The 26,295-nt window shown below is 38.7% G+C and overlaps 1 protein-coding gene across 2 annotated transcripts in view; it reads left to right on the top strand.

Annotated features, from left to right (window-relative positions):
• The window catches only part of zbtb46 (zinc finger and BTB domain containing 46), a 52,960-nt gene that overhangs the window by 5,387 nt on the left and 21,278 nt on the right, over positions 1-26,295 (top strand). For both annotated transcript variants that reach the window (XM_088608439.1, XM_088608438.1), the window contains exon 2: positions 12,224-13,172. In XM_088608439.1, the coding sequence (XP_088464565.1) occupies positions 12,257-13,172 (916 nt within the window). In that variant the 5' untranslated portion in view covers positions 12,224-12,256. The remainder of the gene's footprint in view (positions 1-12,223; positions 13,173-26,295) is intronic.

Here is a 26,295-nt window from a genome sequence, read left to right as displayed (position 1 = left end):
AAAAACCCAATTCTCCACTTGTCACACTTCTTTGTGTTAAGAAGCTCAGTACAGGTGCACTACAGCCCTTAGGGGAAAAAACAACAGCTGTGATCCTCCGCAAGTGTAAGGCATTAGTAGTTAGATTATCTGATCTTTAGATTAAGTAGATCACAATCTCTTTATTGCTAAATGATTTATTAATTTTTACAATATGACCCAACCTTAAACTCAGATGTTATTTGCAATTATACTGAAAATACATCTTTGATTACAGCCTTATAGTGGCCTTCTTTTGAAAGAAGAAGTTTTAAGCAACACTTTGAATAAGCCCTCTTACTGACAGTTCGTTTTCCTTTGAATGGAAGTAAAATGAAGTATAGAAGCAGTACTCCCACTTAGAACAGTGCACAGCCATTTCAGCCAGTGCCTACTCTACTACCATTTTAATTAATCAGTAGGTGTTAAAGTTGCAGTCGCCCCCTTAAATATCATATCTTAAAGAGGGCTCTTGCTTTCTCTGAGTGCAGCTTCAAAATATGATCTCAGTTTGCAGTCAACATTTTCTGCCAAACACATTTTTAATAGCTTGCTCTGTATCAGACGTGTGAATTAACTGCTCATTTTTTGCAGAGGTCAGACACCTTCTAAGATGGCCTTCACATGTGATGTGACGTTTAAGAGGGATGGGGAAGCTGGTGCCTTTTGCCAGTGCAGACTTTATTTTGCACTGAAAAGAAACTCTTGAGCTAACAACCAATAAGTGATCGCTGGAACAGAGCAGAGATCACCTTGCTCATCTGTCCTGTAACAGTGTTAAATAAAATGGGCAGCAGAAGCAGAGGCACTTTGGAAATGATGGACAAAATGAGTCTTTTCCATTTCAAAGTGAGGCCTGATCTGAACGGAACTGCTGCCTTATTGAGGTCTTATCCTCAAACATGCAGTTTTATTAATGCTGTCTTGAACATACGAAATGAACCCCTTACTGTGCTGGAAATCTTTTGTGGAATAATGTGTAGTAGGATTCATCTGTACCTGTGTCTTAACTTGCATGCCTTGAAGAAAATTGCCAAAGGCACCCAGACTTCCCAGATTTATTTGCAGAGTTAATACAATAATACAATGTATTATACGTTAATAATAATGTATAAAACAATACAATTGACCTCATCCCGCACAGTTTTAATCTCTTTTTTTATTCAGTTTTTGGGAATGTTTATGGACAATTATTTTTGGAATATCCGCTGGACCACAGGGCAAGAGTATTCAAGGCTGTAAATGTGTTTCAGCCCTCAAAACCCTTTGCACCTACAGAATTGCTTGCTGCCTCTTTAGCTTTTGGATTCAGGGTCTGTACAGTATGAGAGGCAGTACAAATTCTAGGGAATTTGTACTGCCTCTCATACTGTACAGACCCTAGATTTGAAATCTTTTTTTTACCCTTACAAAGCTTTCACCATTTTATGGGAAATGGCATAACTCTTTTAGGAAACGAAGAGCAGTACCTGCAGTATATTCACAGTGAATCATTTAAGAGAGTCCAGTTTCTATCTCCTCAGGTTTAATTCACAGAACATCTGTGGGAGATTTGAAGTACAGTAATTTACATCATAAGGTTACAGCTGCATTATTAAGTTTGGATATTGTATACGTTAGTATTATTTTGAAAGCTGTGCCTTATACTTCAGACCCCATAATCTAGTGTCTAGAGCACTGCTTTAAGTGAATTTAGAAGTACTACATTCTGTAAGCCAACCATGTTAAATGTGATGCTCTAATTGTATGTATTCCAATCCTTCATCTACTAACATTGCACTGTGCGCTGTAACTGAGTTTAATTAGGAAACGGATAACCAAAATCATCATAAATCTCTTTGAGAGATGCTTGTACATTTCTGCGTAAACCAGTGGAGTACAAAAGATAACGTTTATTTTTCAGTTCATCTGCATTACATTGTACATCGTCAAATAATTTTTAAAGAGTTTAATGGAAGAGTGGGATGCTTTGGAGGAGAGCCCAGAAAAACATGGTTTTGAAAAAATAAAAATATGAAATTCTGATAACTGTGTCATTAGTAAAGTATGTCTCAAAAGAATTAGATTAATTGACTAAATGAGGCATTGCAAAGGTCTTCAGGTGTCTATTTTTCTGTTAGTACTGTATATATACCTCAAATTTTCTTCCTGTGTTTTGCTCCAAGTTGACCTACCTCATTTTAGATAGCAGCAATATACAAAACCTTTTATTGATTATTTGCTTACTGCTTTATTCTGGTGGACTTGATAAATACAATTACACAATACTTAATTCCGAATTGCTTGAACTGCATTAGCATGTAGTAATGCCAGGACCTTAGCACTATTTTCACCATAACTGCTGTATTACATTGTGAGTGTCTTTGCATATGTACAACAGTTAATTTAGTCCCCACCTACCCAGGCTGGTTTGTACGTGCCTGGTGCCTCCCCAATAGAGGAATAGAAGGAAAAAGTGGGGCATGTGCTCCCTATGGTTTTCCATGCTCCCTTTTAATTTTAAGTGTGATGGAATAAGAGCACCACTCCATTTGCTAAAATGTTCTTGCCCACCATTCGAGCACACTCCTGCAAAGCAAAGAAGTTAACTTTATAAACTTTACCAGGTTCCCCTCTCTGGGATATGTGCTCATGCATGAGCCAGGTTTCAGACATGGTTTCAGAAACGCAGGAGTAGGACCCCCTTGTAGTTTTTATATGGAGGGCAGATGATTCAAAGTACAACTTGTAAAACACGTTACTCAAATATTTCTGTTCTTCCATTTCAGCAGTTTTGGGCCCCCATGATGATGTGCTTCTCTACAGCTCAGCATATGCCTGTTTAAATGCTGGTTTATTTTAACACATACTTCTTTTCTGAGAATGTTGTTTTCCCTTGGGAGATGCAAGTGAAGGAAACAAAATATGTGTACACAGCAAGATTGTCATTGTTTTGTAATTTATTTAAAATAGCTTTGTTGGTTGTAAACAGATCCTCTTCCATCCGGACATAATTAAAAAAAAGTTTTTCTCTTATTCAGGTAAGATTCTTTTTACCAGTACATTTTGAAAAACAAAATGTTTGTCTTCCCTTTTATGAATTCTTAGTTTGTATTGTCTCACCTCTTATCAAGGTTTCACAATGCAAGTACCATTTTAACACTGATAAATATTAATCCTTGCTCAAAGCAAAGATTACTCCCTTTCTGAGTAAATACTCATTCTCAGGGATTTTTGTGGTTTCTTCTTCAAAGGTTAAACAATAACAGAGAGCCTAAAGTACACAATACTGTCACTTATGAAACTGGAAATATAGCTTCATCATGATCGTGTATTTAATCTTTGGCAAAGTATTTTTATGGTATAAAGTAAAAATGATTAGTAGGGATTTCTGTTAGAAAGCAGATCTCCCTTGCAAAGCATTTTGTCTGTACTTGCATACAAATCAAGCCATTACAATGAACTTGCTAAAACGCAAAAAGCAGAATATTTGATGTTTGGTTTCCAGTATTTTCTGTGTATTTTTTATTTAGTAATAGTTGCTCTATCTTTCTTCATAGCTAAGTAGAGCTATCAAGTAAGACCAAAACCTGCTAATTTCTTTTCACTTAAGTGCATTATTGTACACAGGGTGTTAATATTGTGTGTTGTCATGTAGCCGTTTCAGAATTGTTAGAATACACTGTATTAAATTAGACTTCTGAATCAGTCACTTGCAGTTGCAATGCATGTCTTCATCGTAAGTTGGCTGCAAATGTAAATTGTTGTTTAACCATTTTATATTTGCATCGCCGAAGAAAAGCCGTATCTTCATAGCGTTCTTTTGTACTGCATGGTCAAAAATGCATAGCTCCAGCATCGTGTGGGTCAGGTCTGGTGCTCTCGGTACTAGTGGCGGTAGTGGTAGTAGAGACTTGTTTCTGCCCCTTTCATTTAATTAAAAAAATTGTAGATGTGTCTTAAGTATATAAGATTGTCTAATATTACAACACTTTTACTTTGATGATTTTTTCCGTTTTTAAGACTGTTACACACGGGTTCATGAAAACCCAAAGATGAATTTGCTCCCATTTTGAGGAAGCAGTGTACAGATTAACTTTTCAAAGTTGATTGGCCACCAAATTAAAATGTTTGGGTCTCATGTTCTTGGTAAGCAAGATATTGTGTCTTTAGTTCTCTAGAGTGTTACTAGTTTCTCAAAATGAAGCTTTGAAGTGGCTTACTTTTCTGCAGGTACCGGTTAACAGCTCAGCACAAATTAGTTTTCTCTGAATGCCGTATTTATTGGCTTTAGAATAATAGATCTGAAAACGGATGGGTGTCCACAACTCTCTTAAGCACGTCATCTCACTGAGAAATTACAATGGGGGGGGGAAGATCTAGAAAGAATTATTGGAAAACGAATTAATTTGCATAAGATTAATATTCCACTGAGAGCTTATTTTTTTAAATAGTAAATAAAAACACAGCTAGAAACATTTTACTCTTCATTGTTTGGCATTGTTGTGTGAGTAGTTTGTTTATCTTGAGTAAAGGTGTAGGCCATAGTGCACTTTAATGTGAGGTGTTATGTTATTCAGCTTGTTACATAATAATAAACTAGGTTCCACTTAAGGAAAAAAAATAATACATATTTACAATTATTTTGAACAATGCTAAATAAAAGCCCAGTGGAAGGTTATAACTGAAGGTCATCAGTGTTAAAACCTGGTTTTTAATTTTCAACTGTGTAAGTGAATATTATAATGTTGCAGTATTGTGTTGTGACTGGATAATTGGTTTGGCCTGTGTGTTTCATTTGCTTTTTCTTAATTCTGTTGGTATGGTCCAATTGTAAAAAGAAACTCCCAGTAGAATACCCCTTTTCCTCCTAGAACACAAAATGTTGTGGCAAACTCACTCTTCTAGAAAAGTGAGTGGAATAAATACATTCTCCCATCTATTCTTACTGGGCAGTATCATGTCCGCTCGCACTGTAAGGTCACCAGCTGCACTGAAAACACCACAATTGGCAGATCTGTCAATCAGACTGTTGCCATAACAACAAGGTATGGAGGGAAATCAGTCCCACCTGAACATACTTAATACATGGTATTTAAGACCTGCCCCGGCGATACTGTGGCGCTTAGCCTCAGTGTGTTTTTCACCTGGTCTTGGTGTTGTTTCCATGATCTTCTTTGTTTCAACTTGTTTGAAGTTTGTTTTTTTGGACTCTCTCATCTGGAATTCCCTCCAGCTTGTTACTTGTGCTTGCTCTGGCTTTCGAACTTTGCTTCCTATTTGGTTGTCTGGTTTTTGGACTCTCCTTTGGCACTTTGGCTTTCAGTTTTATAGATATGACCCTTTCAATTTGGACTGCATTTCACTGCTTGATCGCTTGGCTCTCCTGCCATTAGATCCCATATTCAAATTCAGAGCGCTGCACTTCTTTTAAATTATTTCTAGGACAGGTAGTCCTAGAAATAATTATTTTTGTGCTGGAAGGAGGGGGGATTGATAACAGTGTGAAAGTGGAAATGAAGGCTTGACTTTCAACAATAACATACTGTAGTTATTGATTTGATGTTGGAAATAATGGGCAAACAATTAGAGAAGTAAAGTGTTACTTAACTGGAGAATGAATAAGCTTTAAGTGAGGACAGGCAATTTGTAAGTTGTAAGAATAGTTTTCAAACAATGGTGTTGGCAAACTGTTAACCAGGACGTTCGTACTATAATGCAATGCGTAGATGCAGTGTGCAGAGAGGAACATCCCATTTATGGCTTTAAGGCTTTGTAGTTTGATAGATTTGGAGTCTGAAAATTTTCACTTGTATCCCCTCTTCCACTCATCCATTTTCTAACCACTTAATCCAATACAGGGTCGTAGAGGAGCCAGAGCCTTTCTCAACAGCCAGCAGGAGCAAGTCAGGATGCACTCTGGACAGGACAGGGCACACACAGAAACACACACTCACACCAGGGCCAGTTTTCCCATAAATCAATTAACTCACCAGTATGGCTTTGGACTGTGGAAGAAACCAGAGCACCTGGAGGAAACCCACACAAACACGAGGAGAACAAGCTATGTGTAGATAGCACCCCAGGAACAAAATTGAATTCAGAGCCCCAGGTCTGCAAGTCGGCAATGCTAACCGCTGGATATCCTCCTGATATCCTACCAATTCCCAGGAAAATAAGTCCTTTATTAGCATAGAACTACAAAATTCAGTGTTTTATTCTAAATCAATGAAAAACAAAACACACTGGGATTTAGTGAAATATTTATTTCATTTCTTACCTACAATAGTAATGGCATTCCACGCGGCTACGTATATTTTAACAAGTCCTCTTTGCTAAAAAATTGCTGTTTTGTTGTGACACCTCTTGCAGAGAAAGCACCAGGAAGGTGTTAAATTTGATTTGTGAGTGGCAGCAGTGCCGCAGGGAGTCATTTCTGTGCCATTTGGTGCTTTAAATGATGACTGTGTGTACTTAGCAAAGTGGGAGCAGAAAGAAGGTGTTGGAATTTGACTCCTACTTTAAATATTGAGCTGATTCTACGGCAAATGAGTGACTCGGCTTCACAGTGTTCAGTAGATCCCCTTTCCTGTCTCACATGGCTGCTGTCATTTAGTCTCTTCATAGCTTTTTGAATATTAAAGCCACTTATCTGTTCACCCAGAGTGCAACTGGATAGATAGACTGGTGTCTCTGTGCCAGAAAGTTCCCTTCATGTTTGACTGTTGATCTAGAATGAAGGCCACCTTCTTCTGGCGGTGATGAATATTTTAAAATATTCCTGCCTCAGTGACTTCTGAGCCACAGCCTATTTGGTCAACTGAAAATCAAAGGCAGTGCTTTCCCAAAGACCTGGTGCTTCTCTTTTAATCCACCACCCCCTAAGAGATGTACAGATTTCAGTTCCTCAATTTATATGACCGATCGCCACTTTTTTTAACAGGGAATTCAAATTCAAAACAAACCTCCTATTGTTAGATGAAGTCGCAAGATAAAAAAGGTCAGGAAATTTTAACAAGGGTGTTGGGGAAATTTAAAAATTAAAAAGTAAAGCAAAACTGTGGTCTCCAAAAAGCACCATATTGTAAACAAATGGATTTATATTTCCCCCCATACTGCTAATCTGTATAGAACTGTTGGTGTTCATTGTTAATTGTTAACTTGAAGATTGTTTATTTAAACCACCTATCAAGTTTGCAAGAACAATTGTAACTTGTAAACGTGGATATGAGGTTAATATTCTGATGCAACAGGACAACATGCCACCTGTTTGTGTTTACCTGAAAAGCTAATTATCTTGATTAAAGAGAGTGCTTAATGGAACATGAATATATTACAAGTTGAAAGTAATGTTGTTGATTGATACATTTTTCTCTTTCTGGCCCTCTTTTAATAATGAGATGTTTCTGTATTTGCATATCATGGCTTTTAATAGCTGAAGAATTTAGGCTAAGCCCTCCGTTGTCATTGTGAGCCACCTCGGAGAGATAATGGAGCTTGGGAAGAAAAGCTGTAAATAGCCTGTAACACTTGAGAATGGCACAAGGAAAGGCAGGTTGTAGTGAATAGGATTACATAAACTTTCCACGGGGGAAAAAAACAAATAGTTACAAACATTGCATCAACAGCAGATGTCTTCAGCTAAAAGAACACTCCATACAGTATTGTCTCATTGTGGTGCACGTGACAGAAACAGAGACTAAAAACTTCCTAATGATTTTTAAATTTGCAGCGGTGAAGCAGGCTTTATTTTATAATTACAGCAACACTGAACTCATCAAAGGTTTTTAAAGACATTTTGGTGCTTGCTTTTGCCGAAATGTCTTTTTTATACGGTAGTGGGACACAAGAACCAGTAAGAATGAATTCTCCATCAGTCAGGTGAGGTTCGGTCCTTCCCTAATGGTTATCAGCTTGGCCACTGGATCTTGTGCAAAAAAAGAATAATGAACTCCACTGGATGTTTTTGTGAGGTTGTTTTGAAGTCTTGTTTCTTTTAAGTGTTTTATAGGTTGTTTTTTTAAATCCGCAGTCAAAAGGTCTGAGTGCCCGTGTTTCAAATGTTTCAGGGTGACGTTAGTGACACTCTGATCAATGGTGACTGAAGGCAAGGTTAGAGGTTAAACTGTGATCAGCTCTTGTCTTGGCAAGCATAATCTGTGGTGTGAGCACTCCTGTTTTTCAGAGCTCAGGCCCAGGATCGTTTGGTTAAAAATATCCCTAGAAAGAAAGGAAGTGACTTTAATTTTTCCTCACAGAAGGGCCATTGTTGTGCCCCACTTTTCTTTTTCTGATTGCCTGCCACCTTTCTCTGCCCATAGCTGCCAGTGTTGAGGGATTCAGGATTAACCCAAGGATAATGGCCTTGTTGCCCAGCTGAGTGGAAGTAAAGCTGTTTTTAAATTCTTGGATGCCTGGGAGTTACAATTGAAGCTGGCTGTCCCTAAGGGGGTTGATCCGCCCTGATAGTTGGATCAGTTCTATATCACCCCTATAGTCTGCATCAGGAGAAGCCCTGTTATCTCACCCATCACAAATCAGCCATACTTTATCACAAGAGACAAACAAGTAGGAGATGTGATTTCAGTGATTTTGGTTTTAGGTCAGTCAAATTGGATTTGGAGTTTGTGAGAGATACAAAGCTAAGGCAGTCCGGTTTACTTCTCTGTGCCCAGAATTGTGGATCAAAAAGGCACCATTCTTCTCCAAGGTTTTCCCCCTGATCACAATAAACAGTCTCGTGACATTTTGCTAAACATTTTCAATGTGTGGAAGTGAATGGTACAGAAAAATAAAAACAGTAGTTAAATTCAGAACGTGTTTCCTCCGGTACTGTTTATGGTGGTGGGGGTTGGTACTAAGCACCAGGTTCTTTTTGTTAAACTTTCAAATTGAGTATGGACTTTTTAGATTTGCTGAATGAAAGTACCGTAGTGATAATTTGTTTGGTGACCTCTACAGTGCTGAGGAAAGTTTTTGAACTTCTTAGGTTGTTCTTTCCTCGTATAATTTTAGACCTAAACTCAAATAAGACCTTCATGAAAGTCTCCATAAAAGATCCAGGTAACCTGATTAGATCTATAACACAAAAACTTAACATATATTTAGATTGTTTAGCTAAAATGATCCAACAGAACATATCCTCATCTGAATAATCATGTGAACCCTTAGATTTAGTAACTGGTGGCACCTCCTTGAGCAGCAGTGTTTCCTGTAACTGTTTATCAGTCTCTCACATCAGCTTTTATGAATTCTGGCCCATTGTTCCTTACAGAACTCCTTTAAGTCAGGGACATTTCAGGGTTCCATTGCATGAACAGCTCACTTCTCGTCCTGCCATAACATTTTAATGGGGTTTAGGTCCAGACGATCCATAATAAAATATTTATTCAAACATTCTATAGTAGACCTGCTTGTATGTTTAAGATTATTGTCTTGATACATGACCTACTTTTGGCTCAGTGTCAGGTGATGAATGGATGGCCTGACATGCTACTCCAGAATTTGCTGATACAACGCTGAATTTGTGGTTCCATCAAAGATGACGAGCCATCCGGGTCCGGAGGCAACATAGCAGCCCCAACCATGATTAATGGTCAGAATGAGATTATTTTGTTGGAAGGCAGTGTTTGGGTTTTGACCACACTAAACATTTCTCATTGTGGCCAGAACATTCAACTTTTGACTTTTGACTGTCCGTAAAACATTTTTCCAGTAGTCTTGTGGTTTATTTGGATGTTCTTTGCTGAACAGGTGGTAATTTTCTTTTTATAGAGCAGAGTTTCTTCCTGTATCCTCTCCTGAAATCCATTCCAATGCAGTCTTCTCTTGATGGTTGAGGCATGAGCCCTGAAATTAGGTGCAGCGAGAGAAGCCTGAAGATCGTGAATGATTTTCTCGGTCGCTCTTGGGGAGTTTTTGCCAGGACAGTCAGTCCTGGGTAGAGTTGCTGTGGTCTTGAATATTTTCCATTTGTTGACTTTCTGTCTACAATTGGATGGATGTAGCCCAATATTTTCAAAAATGATTTTGTAACTCTCTCCAAACTAATGAGCATCAACTATTCTTTTTCTGAGGTCCTATGAAATCTCTCTTGATTGAGTGATGACATGTTTCCACAAACTCAGTCCTTGTTTAGTTGTTACCCCCTTAATTTTGCTAAGTACACTAGAGGTTTAGTTATTTCACATTCACTGATTCTTATTAGTTTTTCCATCTTGATTCCACTGCATCCTAGAAAACATTGAATTGGTAATTTTTTTTTTGTTATTAAGAAAGTCAGGTTTTCATTAAACAAGAGAATCATATTAATTAAATTTGGGGTTTGCAAACTTTTTTTCTCATCACTGTAAGTTTCGTTGCCTTTCTAATGCTATATGTTCAGGTGTCTTCAACAGTTTACAGAACAATTAGGATCATAAAGGACTACTTGGCTCTCAGAGAAATTAGAATGCACAACTGGAGGGTTCAGTAGAGTCCATCTAGGCAGTTTGGTTTTTAGTAGCTATTTGATCCAATGATCTTAACTTTTTTTTTAAAGAAAATCAGGGTATTGGCTTCAACAACAAGGCTGTTCCGAACTCCCACAACCCTATGAACATTAGGGGATTTCTACTTTTACTTGCTGGGAAAATCATATTGGTATATATCCTTTATAGTTTGTTGGCAGATAGGCTTTTTTCTAATGTTTCTCTTAAAAACCATAAAGTAAGTTCCCCTAAGAGTCAACAATGGTGAATTCCTCCCAACACACAGACTTTTTATAATATGAAAGTATTGTTCTATAGGTTTGTTTTTAACAAGTTTAGTTACAGTAATTTTAGTTGGTGCTTTAAATTAGCTGAGTGCTATAATGTAAAAAAAGTGTTTTATGCTAATTTTTATTTGCAAAACTTTTCCATTTGTATCTTATAAACTTGATTTCATACTGCTGTGCACTTCTAAAGAACCCAGAAACTCAGGTTAGGGTAAGATTAAGATCAGATGGTCATCTGTTTCTGTAATGTAGGGGATTCCTTTATTGAATTTTTTTCATAAAAGATAGAGCTGCACAATTGTCTACATTGTCTCCTCAGAGCAGTCAGAACACTGTTTTGTGTGAATTTCTTTAGAATTCCTGGAGGTCAGAAATAAGCTCTTCTTGTGAAGGTTAAATTCACATAATATTGTCAGACATTTTTAAAAGCAAAATCTGATGTTTTCCGCGCCACTTTTCTGAGCATTTGTTCTCTCACACAAATGCGATAAGGAATATTTTGTTCTGTAACAGTATTATAGAGTGTTGCTGAGGGGGAAAAAAAAAACTGCAATATTCTGAAAGGGCTGGAACACTGACAAATGAGGTTAACCAGAACAATTTTGAATTCATTACATGTCATAGTGGTTCTTTTCCCTATGTTGTCTTTAAAGAAAGGTGTGTTTGTCTAAGTAGACATCGGAGATGCACTGGATTTATTTGATCTTACAAGCCATCAGGTTCAGAATAACTTTTATAAACATGACCTGAAGTGTGCCAGCCTTACGGCAAATGCGGCTGTCACATCTCCGATCTGGAGCTGTCACGTTATATTACCCCCAATGTAACCTGACAGTCCTGCGGTTTAAAAACAAATCAGTCCTTCTCTTTAGTAACACTTCGCGTCTTGATGATTTAGTTTAGCGGAGATGGTATCTTTGCTAATACACTGCTTAATCCACTTACTGCTTTTGATAATGTTGCTTTAACTGATGCAAATATTAGAGTCGTTTTTTTCTCTCTCCTTCTGTATCAACATTTTCTGGCTTTTGTTTCTTGCACGTCTGTAGGAGTTTTCCTCCAATAGCCATTTGGATCGATCCTTCTGCCGTTCTTAATGGTCCTTGCACAAACGGGGCCCACCTGGTTCGGGGATGAAATAAAAAGTTAGATGACTTTTTCCTCTTACAACTACATCTAATTGTTCTCCTTAACAAGTTCTTCAAACTGAACGGTAAAGGTTTTAGATTTTTAAAAGATGTGAAGGGCAGTTGCCTCATAAATCAAATCATTCCTGTTAAAGGTGCTGCAAGGAGGTTTTAGAGTTTAAAATAGAAACAAAATACACTTGCTTCTTAGAGAGGCATATTTTGAAGAATCAGTGAGGAATTTTAGTTTTGTTTGACTTTGTTTGTCAAAAAATTGACTTATTACGCGTTATTACCGAGGTGTCCCACGCGGCTGTTTAAGTAAATTTTGTTTGTGTTGCAGAATCATCAGGAGGAAAACCCACCAGATTGTCAAATGAATAACAGGAAGGAAGACATGGAGATCACGTCCCACTACCGACAGCTTCTTCGGGAGCTGAACGAGCAGCGGCAGCATGGAATTCTCTGTGATGTGTGCATCATCGTGGAGGGAAAGATCTTCAAGGCTCACAAGAACGTGCTGCTAGGGAGCAGCCGATACTTCAAGACCCTGTATTGTCAGGTGAAGAAGACCTCAGACCAGGCCACCATCACGCACTTAGACATTGTGACTGCACAGGGCTTCAAAACCATCTTGGACTTCATGTATTCTGCCCACTTGGCCCTGACGAGCAAAAACGTCATTGAGGTGATGTCCGCCGCGAGCTACCTGCAGATGACGGATATCGTGCAGGCTTGTCACAATTTCATCAAGGCAGCCCTCGACATCAGCATCCGCTCGGAGCTGTCCGACGAGCTGGCGGACTTTGACATGAGCGCCCCCCCTGGTGGCAGCAGCAGCGCGGAGGCCTTGGCGTCCATGATGTCGGGCAGGAGTACCTCCCCGTGGCTGGCGCGGAAAACCAGCCCGGCGAACTCCTCCGGCGACTCGGCCATCGCGAGCTGTCACGAAGGGGGAAGCACGTACGGCAAGGAGGATCAGGAGCCCAAAAGCGACAGCCACGACGACATTTCCTCCCAGTCCTTGTGGTCCAGCGATTTCCGATCTGTACAGGTCAAAGAGGAGCAGGTTTCCCCCTCTAACTTCTGTAAAGACGGCGCTAATGTGGGCCAGAACGCTTTAGGAGAGCAGGCCAATGGTGACAGCTGGCAGCCCTCAGGGCGCAGAAAGAACCGGAAAAATAAAGACACTGTTCGGCACATCACACAACAGGTGGAGGATGACAGTAGGGCCGGCTCACCATTGCCATCCATTCTGTCCGCTTGGAACTACAACAACCAAGACATTTCAGGTAGGAAAGACCAATTCAATCAGAAAACCTCTTGGTACACCTTTCACTCTGGCGCAGGAGGCTTGGTTTTTTTAAGTGGGTTCAAACACACCAAGATTTTTTTTAGAAAAACAGAAGTTTAATGACTGTAATGGACTGTTACTCTTGAGTTCTACCTTAAGTTATAACTACTTTGTCTGTGGAGAGTAAGCCATAAAATGTCTAAAAAAAATCACTTTGCTGAAAAGTGCGACTAATTAAGCTTCTGCAACAGTGAAACTGGGAAAGGTTTAAAATATCCATTGGGGACTTTTTAATATTCCAGGGCTTGCTGTATGAAACTACAATTAGAAAGAAGCATGAAAGATTGAACTCAATCCAAATGTTTTTCTTGCACAGTCGCTGGAATATAGATTGTCATGTCCATTTTTTGGTCTGAGAGTGAACTGTTAATGACAGGTGTGTTTAATCTCCATGGATAGGCTGAAGGAAGAGGACAGTGATCTTGAAGGCAGATGCCTCCTATAATTACAAGCACTCAAATTCATTTGTCATCCAGAGAAAGAATCAGTAGAGCCTCAAAGACAAAGTTTCAAAGTTTGATTTGAGGAAGAACTTCCCTAGGACCATAATAGGACTAATAAAACCAAGTGCAGCACAGAGCTGTACCTGACTTCAAGAGGAAAAAAAAAAAAGTTGGGTTGTTTTTGCAATGCTTGTCAAGAGTGATTTCCGTGATGGTACTGGAGTGCTTGCAGTAGCATGGAATTTGAAAGCTGATAAAAGGTCTGACAACTTGTTTGTGAGTTTTGCAGCACCAATGGGTGGATCACAAAATTTGAAGCACTGAAAATCCCTTGGGTATTCTTAGCTGGTGAGGGAACGGGTTCTGAAATTGGCACAGGTACTTTATGAAAATGAGATAATTAAATTGACCTAGGTCACTGTAAGGATTAAAGTAACATTTTCATTCCGGGGTGGATGTGTCCCCTTGGGTGTTAAGGATGTCCTCGGAAGGATAGATTGAAAAGCATTTTATTTTAAAATTTACCTTTGTCTGACTCCTTCGTTACTATGTTTGTATTTCTGCAATTAGGCAAACCTCCCATTGACTCTCAAGTGTATTTGTATTGATATAAGTAATACTTCAGCTTTTTTGGAAAACTATTTTTTTGCCACAAACATAGAAACATTAGTGCAGGATATTTTGAGATGGAAGTCATTTGAAGAATGAAGTTGTTTTCATGCAAATAAAGACTGATGCTGGATCATATCCTGACACAATATCTGATTAGTAGGCTTGTGAAGATAATAACTTTGGAACCACTTACCTAAATTTGATTAAAGGGTAAACGCCTAATTTCCAGGTTTGTCAGATCATGCTTTGTTTTTCTTATTTCTTAAATTATTTTCTGTTTGCTTTATAATTGTAGTGCAATGTCATTATGGAGACAACACCTGTGTAGCATTTTAAAATGATTAATCAGCATGTAGTGGATGAAAAGGAAAGCTGTGTCATGTGCAAAGTGATCAGCCAAAATGTGCATTTTGAGCGTGTTGGATCCAACCTGTCCTTTGCTATAGGTTTTATTGTAAAACCAAACATTAAGCAGCATTTCCTGAGAGTCTATTAGTACACAGCTGATATTTAGTTTAAATATTAGATAGGCTTAATGTATGCTCTGAGGAATGCCTCCACACTTAATAAAGTCATTGATTTTTTATAATATAGAATTTTATAATATTAGAATACTCTAATATTTTTAGAATACTCAGACTGCATTTTCAGGGCACAGCTAATTGTTCACAATTCAGAAATGAACAGTTACTGAAGAAAATACTGAAGCCAAGAAACTCATAATTGCATGTAATGGACCTAAAAACAACTAGGCATATACTGCTTGAATAATGCTGCAAAGTATTTTTGTCTGACCATCTGTGTTCCAGCTGGTTTAATATGGACAGTATATGGAGAAGATTAATAGGAGCTGATGGTCCAAAAATATAATTTTAATGTATGCATCATTTTCTTTCTGTGGACCGTTTTATTAGATTGAGCTGATTGGTTTATGGTATTTGTCTGATGGGATGAGATGTTATGATATTGTATGGTCCTGAAGTTCTAGATATACATGTAGTAATGCTATAGAATGTCTCATCATCTGAAGGCATAGGATGTGGAAAGCCTTTAAATTGAGTTTAAGGGTTATATTGCATATTCAGGTGGTTGTCTTCCTGTGTATATTATACTGTAAATCAGATTTTTTCTTAATTACAATCAAGATAATAAAGTCCCAGTAAGATATACAACAGGAGAACCTTTCTTTAAGAATTACAAGTCAGTTCTTCTCTTCCTATTTCCAGTTTCTGTGTTAAGGTCACACTAGGATTATTCATCTGTTTTCTCATGATTTCCCTATTATTCCTTTTTAAAACATACAGCTTTATGTACTGCAAATGTCAATGTGATAGTGAAGGCCTGACATTGTGGTTTGTGTCCTATCTGGATTTTTTTTTAAAGAAAATTGTTTGACAGATAACCCATTCTTTTGACAAAGTAACCTCTTATTATTTCAAGGATTTCAGTAGGTCACATCTGCTAGTTTGTGTGAAGCGCATCGCACTAAAACCTGGTAAACTGGGTTCATTTTCTTGATTGAGATAGTGCTGTAGCTAAATTGGCTGCTACGGTTTGTCTTTATTTTTGGGAGGGGAAACTGATCGTCAGATCACAAAAACCTCAAAGGAAGCGGCAAAACTCTTCATACAGAATATGACCAAAGTCGAAGTGTTTCCCTCTTTTTCATTCACTGTTTAAATGTGTGGACGAGGTTTTAAAGAACAACGGTATTAAACATATGTTGTCGGCTTTGTTTTACAAAATTTTGTTCTACCCATTTTTTTCTGCAGTCTGAACGCAAGCCTGTTGCGCACATCAGCTGCCCAGGATGCTCTCCCTCATTTAACTAGTGTCGGGGGAAACCCACCGAACATTCTCTCTGGTTACAAGGGGGATTTTATTTTTCAACCAAGCACCACTGTGTTTCAACGTCTTTTTTTTTCAAGATAAGAGTTTCACAAAATACCAGTCTTTATTTATCTGAGAAAATCATTATTTTCATGCCGGGTTTTTCCATCTCCTTAGTGCCTAGAATCACTTGTCCTTTGTTTTCAAGCTAGCAATAAAGTTGCTTGCGTTTCTCCAAAATTCCCATGTTTCTTATGTTGCTACTGGTGAATTCCTGTTTCTGCTAGTGGTTCTGTTACTCTTATTACTCTTGGACTACATGTAGTAATGGGAAGTAATTGCTTACCCTAAATGTATTCTTGAAATGCATTCATTTCAGAATTCACATTCTCTTCAACTTGGCCCTGTGATGTATATGACCATCTGCCTTATTGGGTTTCTTTATCAGTTCTGCATTTAAACGAGCAATGAACATCATTCAGGGTTCTGTTATCGCAGCCACTTTTGGTTTAAAGTGTAGCTGCCTCATTATTCAGCCACTTGTACTTGGCAATTATGCTGTTTTGCATATTTTCATTAGTAAGAACATAAGAAAGATTACAAATGAGAGTAGACCATTCAACCCATCTAGTCCATTTGGTAGTTTGTAGCTAATTGATCCTAGTATCCCATTCAGCTGCTTCTTAAAGAAAGCCTGAAGTTCAGGTTCTTTGTAGGCCCATGTGGGATTTGAACCTGACACCTCATACATCCTAAATGTGAATTATAATCCTAGAACAGTGAGTCACACAGTGTGTTCAGCCTGCTTGGTGTAGTCTTCACTTAAACAGTTCTACAATGGTGACAATGGTGTTACAGCTGGAAAGATAACTTCAAGATGAAGTACCTCTTTTTAGTGACTTTTGACAAGGCACTACTTACATCAGACTGTCCGAAAATGATATCTGGGTTAACCTGGGGTGTCAGGCAGAGTAGTTTTTAAAACTGCAGCACCTTCCTGCTGAACCTTCTCTTTCCCTGAATAAAATCTCTGCTGTCTAAAGGTGAATACTTGAAATAATGAATATAAGCCCCCTTCAACCCCTTCCTTTTAATATTCTAGTTAAAAATCTCCCTGAAGTATTTGCACTTCATTAAACTTAAAATAGGTTTAATATTTAAAAAACCAAGAACACATTTCAACCCCAGCACCCCTTTCACCTCTTTCCGGTTTAATAATCCACTTTAATATTTCCTTGTTATACTCCCACTCCATTAAAACTGAAATAGATTTAATATTTAAAAACGGGGAATTAATTTTTAACCCCTTTCCACGGCCCATGTCACCCTCCCATCCATTTAGCATTCCAGCTGTGGCCGTCTTTGGCCCATCATTTGTTCCCTGTTAGTAGCCCTGCACACTTCACTGGGAGAGAAACAAGGGATTATTTTTGGACTGAGCGCATTTAACCTTGTGACCCCAGCAGCCCCTCTCTTTTTTTCATGAAGGGGCTGAATGGATTTTTGTTCTCTCTGAAGACATCATGTAGGATTGTGCTGCCTTTCCATTTCTGCAGGGCCCTTCTTCCTTGCCCAGTAGCTCTCCAGTGTATGATAATGGCAGCCTCTCCCAGGCTTTTCTAAAATTTGACATTTAAATGACAATGGCAAAAAAAAAAAGTCGTCTTTATTTTTTTGCAGAATAAGTCTTCTGTGGCACCTAAACACTGTTTAACGAAAATTGCCACAAAGCTTTATTCTACTAATCAATAGTACTGTTTGCAATCTTTTTCCATATACAGTATATTTAAAAATTAAATTTCCCAACACCTAACATCGCTTTTGTCATCGGATGCTTGCTTTTAAAAATTGCTGGCAGGAAGGCCCCTCATTTGAGCTGCTGATGTCATTTTCCAAAACGTCAAAGACCATGTTACAAAATGAGCACAGAGCTTAATTAAGTGGGGAACTACAGATATGTTTGCAGATTAGAATCAGCCAGTGGTTATACCAGCATGAACCACTCTGGTGATTATTGATTTGTTATTTTAAGATTAGACCCAGAAAGCTGCGAGACAGGATGTCCTGTTGGCACAGAACTGAGCTGAACATTTACTCATGTTAAATGAAGACTCACATGATACAAGAGCCACTTGTTAAATTAAATACTGAAAAGCTCCCATGCATTAAAATTAGTCAGTTGTAACTGGTCTTTTATACAATTTCATGGTGTTTGCTCTGAAGACAAACATGTATATTACTCAATATTAAAATATCAGGACTTCATTCATTTTACCTATTAAAATAAAAAATAGATATTTTCCTACCTATTAACCAATCCAGAAGTCATCCAGTATTGTTCTGACGTTGTCTACAATTGGATATAATCCTCTTTAAATTTACCAAGAAAAATGAGGAAAAAGCTCTACTTAAGTTTCTTACTTGATCGTTTTCAGTCAGGTTCATGATAAAGTGCATTCTGAACTTTCTTTGCTGAACTTTTTGTGGGATTAAGTTGTTTTTTTACACAGCTTGGTCTTTTATCAATTAGCAGAGGAATAGAAGCATAGGTGCAGATCGCTGCCACTTACGCAGGATTATTTTGAAATTTATCAGAAGCCTGTTATCTGCATGCTAAATAAAAAGTAGACTTGTAAGTCATGTGGCAGGATTTCACTTCCCGTACAGTAGGTCCCCCGATGGTAGACTTTGCCTACCAAGTATAGCAGAATGTCCCTCACTTTGCAGTAAGAATATTGACTGCAGCATGATATAAATAAGATAGCTTTTCTATGCCAGTCCAACCAGTTTAAATAGGAGCCACAAGGAAGAGAGACAGTGTATTTAGATAAACGGCTGTGCTGACAGGATGTGAAGGCCTGTAGCCCTTGGGTGTGTCGCGTTTGCCTAGTCAGAAAATTGTGCTCTGTGGGAGGATTCCGGCTGTAGGGCAAATCTCTCTTCCTCTGACAAGTTCACCCACCCTTGCTCCTTTCTACCCCCCACCTCTCCCCCAAAAAAGATCCTGTTAAAGAAACAACAAACTTTGCCAAAGGAAGAAGGAAATGCTGGAGAAAACGTTGGATTAGTTTACTGTTAGCAAAGATCAAGGATGTCCTAAGAGCAGGAGGTTAAGGCTTGCTTGTATTCTTCTGTCTGCATTCAATTCACTGAATCGCACACTTTTGTGTTTTCTTTATGTCAATACTTTTTTGCATAGAAAGCAGAAACACATCTTTTCGCATCTTGACATTTGTCTTGTTATTCCCTTCTTGTGAATTTAGTGCTCAGTAATAGTGACGGAACTTCAGAAAAGAGCTCGGAAGTGAAGTATTACATGAACAAAAAATGTCCTGACCCAAAGGTTTTCTTTTTATGTAATATTGACCCGTATTCACTAGGCACTAACTTCCGTGATTTCACATCCTAAACTACTTTTAAGATCAGTTCATTGCAAAGTTAGTGGCTCATAAAACTGAATAAAACTTTTGCTGATCTATTAGAAATAGGTGATCAGAGGTCTGCTTTCATTTCTGTTTCATTAAAATAACTGTCATCTACGATCCAATCTGTAGTCACTTAAATTTGTTTCATTTTCCTACCTTGGAACTGTTTTTTTTTCCATTCACTTGTATGAGTAATCTTCCTGTTTCTTAAGTGGTATATACTTAGATTAATTACTTTAAATTTCCAGAAATATTTTTTTTTGACAGAGAAGAAAATTGAATTTGAAGTCTGCCCTGCTTTCTCAGCAAAATACAGGAAATTCTCAAGTCTCTTCCCTTGAGAGGTCTGTGTTGAGAATCCCACTCACTTCACAAATGGACGGCTTTTTTGTAGTGTCAGGCTCGTCCCCAGTTATTGCCAGCCCACGTGGTTGAAAAACCACCACGCGCTTAGGAATAATTGAGCACATTTGAAGGCAGTGTGTAGGCAAAGGACAAAGCTTGGCTGAATTGGACAAGCAGAGGGAAGTACCTTATTCTTAAATGTAGGGGACTTCTGCCTGGCAGCACTGATTAAGGGACCCAGGATGTGTGACGTGGAGACCATCTCATTGATGTCACATCAAGGTGGACTGTTAATTGTCCTCGAGGCAGGTCATGCTGTGCAGCCCAGATTTGATGGCAGAGCTAGTTGGGTTTTTTCCCCCCCTGAAATTGCTCCCTGAGTCGTACACCACTTCCAGCCTTCCTGAAAGCCTGGCCCTGGCAGATTTCACAGTGCCCGTCTAAAGACGTATTCCTTTTAGAGAAAAATGATAGTGGAGTGTTTCCAGCCTTGGTCTTAACAGTGATAAGTGGAGCCAGCGTCTGTGGAGGGTGGGAGGGGGGTGGTATAGATTCCTGTCTGGACTGCAGCACCACCCCCAGAATTCGTTCTTTAGAGGTTTAAAATGTTTATTCCACACTGTGATGACCGAAGGAGGAAGCTGCCCAGCCTGTCTCCTTTGCTACCAAATTATACTTTTTCTTTATGTTATGTACTGATCACAAAGTTTTCTGCGCGAGACCCCAAATTCTGTGGTTTAAAGTAGAGACTGGGGAAAATAGATGGCCATAGGGATTCACACTGGCGGTCATGGTGACAGGGGGAGGGTTTCTAACAGCTAATTTTCTAATTGGACTTAATAACAAAGAGGCAAACATGCTGTGCTCCTACCCACGTGTCATTCGGAGCTAGCAAATTCTCTTCAGCTGGAACTAAAAGTGACATTTTTGTAACATTAAATAACCGACTATGGCTAAGCCTATGACATGGACTGTCCAGTGGCTCGAGGGCCCCATCTTTAATTTGCGGAGGTCCTTGTGATTTGATCATATAAAATTAATTTCAACACCAAGGATGACCTCCTCTGGCAATGAAAAGTCACTCATGTGGCAGCAATATTACCCATATTACTCTTTCTTTTTTTGAATGTTTTGAATTGGGATTGTTTATACTCACAAATTTTGCAATTGCTTTATTTTTGTTAGCAGGATTATGGGGGGAGTACATAAACAGTGTCTTTTGCTTTTTTTCTGCAATGGTCATCCTAGGTTGCTGCATCTATAGTGTGATTTTGGAGTTGTAATGTTAAAGGGTTTTGACTTTGACTCCGGTTAAATGTTTTGTGTCTGCGTTTTCATTGCTGGATAGGGCTGTAATCCTGTACCATTTTATGGCTGGAAAGATGTTTACACATAATTTAACAGAATGGATTAATTACACTGCTACTTCTATTAGTTGGCAAAAGCAGTCAAGACTTCTGTTTCGCTCTCTGGGGTAAAAAGAATATGTTGCTTTGCAAAAAACATTCACCCATTGTTAAGCTTCCACATTTTGTTTGAGCATGCATTTGCCACTTACAGATAGGGCCTTATATGTAGATTCGGTGCAATTTTATCCAAACTGCTAATGCTACAGAAGTGCTAATGTAAATAAGTTGGATTTTTGGAGAAAGTCAGAAGATTCTTATGTGCGTAAGTGTTCAAACCCCTTTACAGCAAAAAATGTTTCAGGAGCAAAGGATTTGTGTGGAGCGGTATTTTATAATTGTTGTAATGGGTTCTGCGTGTAGCCAAACTCATTTCACTTGACTTAACAGTAAATGTATGTATCCGCTCACATAGTGATACAACAGACCAATCATGAGGCCCGAAGACCTTTTGAAATAAGTCCTTGACTTGACAAAGTGGTATAAGAAGGACAGATTGGGTGAAGGCTACAAGAAAATATCACATTTGCAGATTATCACTAACCACTAAAATGCTACCCAAGAAACTGGTTAGAGATGCCACTGTGAAACCATGTAATGGATACTGGCAGAAAGGTTTGTGGTCAAAATATTAATGTTTTGGTATAAATGCAGAGCTGCATCATGTGCAAGTCCAACTCAGGATTCACCTAGTCAACACCATCCCAACTGTCCACCATGGTGGAGGACAGATGGAGGCAGCATCAATTTCTGGGGATGCCTCTCATCAAGACGGATGGGAGGCTTATCAGAACTGAAGGGAAAAGAAGAGCAGTTGAATAAGACAACCTTCTTGAGCCAGCCAAGAATATAAAACAGGGCTGAAAATTCACATTTCATCAGGACTGTAACCTGAAGCACAAGGCAGAGGCCATACGGGGATGGTCAAGAGTAACAAGAAAAGAATGACCTTGAGTGACCCTGACTTACATGCCATAGAAAGCTGATGGCAAGTCATGAAGATGGCAGTCTGCTGGGGATCCCCAACAATGTTGTTGGTACTGGAGTGATATTGCTGGGAAGTACTGGCTGGAACTATCCACTGTGCAAAGCCGGTAGATACCTATTCAAAACGGTTCTCAGCAGTAACTGCTGCCAAAAGTGCTTTTACCAGTTACTGACTTAGTGGACTAACTACTTATGCTGTCAAAAATTTTCAGTTTGTATATTTTCTTTGCAAGTTTTGCCGACATTAAAGCTCCATCGCATCTAGGGTTTCAATCTGTGCCCGACAATTTTGAAAAATGTATTTGAATGAATGTGTATATTGGTGATTCATCAAACTGTGACTTTTGGTAGGATATTAAAGCTTTGGCAAGATACTATACATATTCAGGTTTTGGATGTAGAGGTGATAAAGATCTAGCTGAGTTGGTACAGACTGTGCTGATGTAACTTCTACACTTACATTTTTGTCTTTTGCCATAGCCTTCAAAGCTGAGCTGCTGATAGAAGAAAATGGATTTTACCTCCGCAGTAGCATCAGCCTCTTGGCCAGGGCTCTCTGTGACCAGTGCACAGTAAAGGAAGTGCATTGTGTTGGGGAAGCCGTTGAAATTCAGAAAAATGGAACACGGAAGCCCTTTAGAACAAGAAGTTTAGGAGGGTTTTCTAACATACTTTTGAAAAGGGATGCGAAGCCCAAAAAGGGGTTGCCTTTTTTTTTTTGGTATACAATTTCTAAAAGCAGACCACGCTGCCTGCTCTTTAAACCCTGATTTCTTGTCTACACCCTGGATTTAAGAGCGGTTCCACCCTCCCTGAGCCTGCTTTTAGCACAAAGCTCTGCGTGTTTGCTTCCCATCCCCACCCTGCATTCCATTTTCCCCAGGCACTCCACTAAAACTCGAAGCTCTCCTCCCCCTCTCTCCCTCTCCCACAGCTAACAGCCCTGCGCTGCTAAGCTGCATTAACTCCCCAGATTACCTTGAGCCCTGCAATCCCCCCCCTCCTCCTTCCAGCCTTGAGGGGCCTGTTTGATTTATTCCCGCCTGCCCTCCCTCTGTGGAGCTCACGGCCTGGTTAGTCCCTAAAAACAACAGAAAAAAAAAACGAACCTCTCCTTTACTTTCCATCCTCCCTCTTTTTTTTTTTTACCCTGCATTTTTATCATTCCCTTCTCCCACACTGCTTTTAAATTGCCTCTGAATTCTTGAGCTTTTTTAATGTTTTACTCCCCCTTTCCTTAGAAATTACTTTTTACCCTTTCGAACTTAGCCTGCTGAGGAAGCAACTTCAGGCTCCTTCCCCACGCACTGAAATACATACTGGTTTCAGGTCAACCGTCATTGTTTTCTTTTAATATACGTATGTATGTGCAACACTACTAGAAAGGGAGATGAAGTGTGAAACGGAGCAAATCCAATATTTAGATAGTATTTTAGGCTAACTTGCATCTTTGGTGAGGGCAATGTCTTTGAATATGGCAAGCAAGTGTCAGCCAAGCCTCACAGTGCCAATAGCGTTGAAAGTACGAGTCCCAGTTTTTGGGGGGGACAGAAACAGCTTTGTTCTTACCCTGGGAGATGCAGGAAATGGAATTGGCAAGATTGATGGTTAACGTAGAAATTGTTCAAGAGTGATCACCTGGCAGGTTCCTTCTGCAGACCTCACTCTCTGAGTCATTCCTTACAGGTTTTAAATTATGATAAACCGCCTATCCCATGATTCTAGGAATGCGATTTCAGTGTCTTAAATACTTCATGCATGCAGTGTAACTATCAAATCCTTAAAAAAAGCAGTGTCATCAGATTAGAAGTAGATGTAGGACACTATTGGATGTTTTCTCTAACAAGCACTTAACTGTAGGTCATTTTATCTCTTCATACTTAGAAAATGTCTCTTTTTTAAAGTTCTGGTAATAAATTCAAATTTCCCAGGAAAGCAAACATCCTGCTACATTTGCTGCACTTAAAGAGCCGTTGACTGTGTGGTTGGCTAAGGCGGCTTTTTTGATAAAGCTAATTTGAATGAAGTTTGAGCGTGAGAGGTGCACTGCCTAGAGGTAATAAGAGAGGTTTGTGATATAAAAAACAGTGAAAGACATCGCTGGCTTGTGCTGCACCTACAGTAGGTGACTATGAGTGCAATAAAACCAGTGCTGTGCTGTATCTATCCAGGCTTTGCAGTTGGATGCTAGGATTTTGTTGAGCATTGAAATAGTCATGTTGTGCCCAAGTCATCAAAGTTCTTCCTCATGATGTCCAGCAGTAGTAACTTGTTTGTGTAATATTTGACACCATATCCATAAAGTAAGATAAAACTGAATTGTTCTCTAGCAATTCAGATATACAGAAGAGCAGTATGCACTCTCTGGAGGAGACTATTTACTATGCAGTATACTCTCCTTCCCCATACTTCAGGGTTGTGTCTTGAATGGTCCTTAATATTTCAGTGGAGTCATTTACAGTAACTTTAACTGTATAAAAAACATTAAACAGGGCTTGAAGAATCCTGTGAATTGAAATCAAAGGTTAAGATGTTTTTTTCAATATCTAATGTTCCGTGATGAGTGTACTCTACACTTGATAAATAATTAATGTCGAGAAATTAATATTACCCATGAATACAAGCTTAAATGTTTGTGCTTTGGTTAAGGTAAGTTTACCTTATCAGTATTAATTTGAGAACATTTCTGTAATTGTGTACAGCATATGATATTTTTCTCTTTTTTTTTTGTCATGCAAAGGACTGTAAACCTTCCTTAATAGCATTAGGATATATCCAATTCTTATAATGCAACCTTATTTGGGTTAAGAACACATTGTATTACAATATAATTTATATGGTTTTTGTTTTACGTTGTTGGGTCTTTCCTGGAGTATATATTTTAAAGTTATAAAATGGAGTGCATTTTAACATTTGCAGTCTAAGAGGTACATGGAGTGATAATGTAGGAGAGCCCCAAAATTCACTGTGAAACAAAGAAGGTGTTGAGTTTCAGCCAGGGAGGGGTCATCTGCAGCTGTGGAACAGAAGGTCACAGAGGTCAAAGGTGTCCCTGTGAGGTGACCTTCGCAGGGCTTTCTCATTTTATTTTTTTACAGCATCTTCATGTTTGAAAAATAAATCCATTCCCAGCTACAGCACACTGTATCCAATCTATTTGTGTCTACTTTTAAAAGGGTGTTTTATTTAGCATAAATGTTGGAGCCAAGGGTTGCTGGCTGCCATGGCAACCAAATTAAACTGAGAATCTCTTCTGAAGAACAAATCAAAATTATTTGGACCTGTTTTGCCAAGAAAAAAAAAGAAAGGGACTATAGTGGAGTATAATCGCCAGGGTAAATATTTTTTTAATTGATAAATCATGGTCATTTAATTATAGAGTTAGCATCAGTCATGAATCTGAGTTTCAGCAAGACAATATCATGCTATTTGCTCAAAATGGGTCACACCTGATGGTGCTGTGGTATGTGTGGTGAGGGTTAAATTGGGGGAAAAAAAACTCTGGATCACAATCTTATTACCACCCATAATTATATTGGGAAGAGTCTTGACTTCTGATTGCTCTTCAGTTCACTTTTTCCTTTGTTGGAAAAATAATCTATTTTATTGATTAGTATTGCGACCATGGCAAAGCAGTGAGTATTGTGGCTTTAATTAATTCCTCTACCCTGTGCCTCCAGCACAAGCCCAACTCCCCCACCTTAATTAACTTCGTTTGTCTGTGTCATCCACTTTCGACTTCAATATCTTACCACTCCTTTTCTCTCAGTGTGATCTCCCAGCTTGCGGACGTTTCAGTTCATAATTTTTTTGTTGCATTTTGTCCTGCTGCACTAAAGTCAAGCACTGCTAACCTTTCATTGTAGTATAAAAGATGGATGATACAGTGCCTTTACCTAAGCTTCAATTAACCTTTACCAGTGTAGGCTGCAAGTCATGAAAGAATGTTTTCTTTTTTTTATCGTTATTATAAAACTTGCTGAATTTATTTATCTGCGCACAGGAGTTGCCAG

The sequence above is a fragment of the Lepisosteus platostomus genome, chromosome 15 (genome assembly GCF_059453375.1).
Source record: "Lepisosteus platostomus isolate fLepPlt1 chromosome 15, fLepPlt1.hap1, whole genome shotgun sequence".
Classification (NCBI taxonomy): domain Eukaryota; kingdom Metazoa; phylum Chordata; class Actinopteri; order Semionotiformes; family Lepisosteidae; genus Lepisosteus; species Lepisosteus platostomus.
The sequence above is the reverse complement of the archived record's forward strand: the minus strand, read 5'-3'. Positions and strand labels throughout refer to the sequence as shown.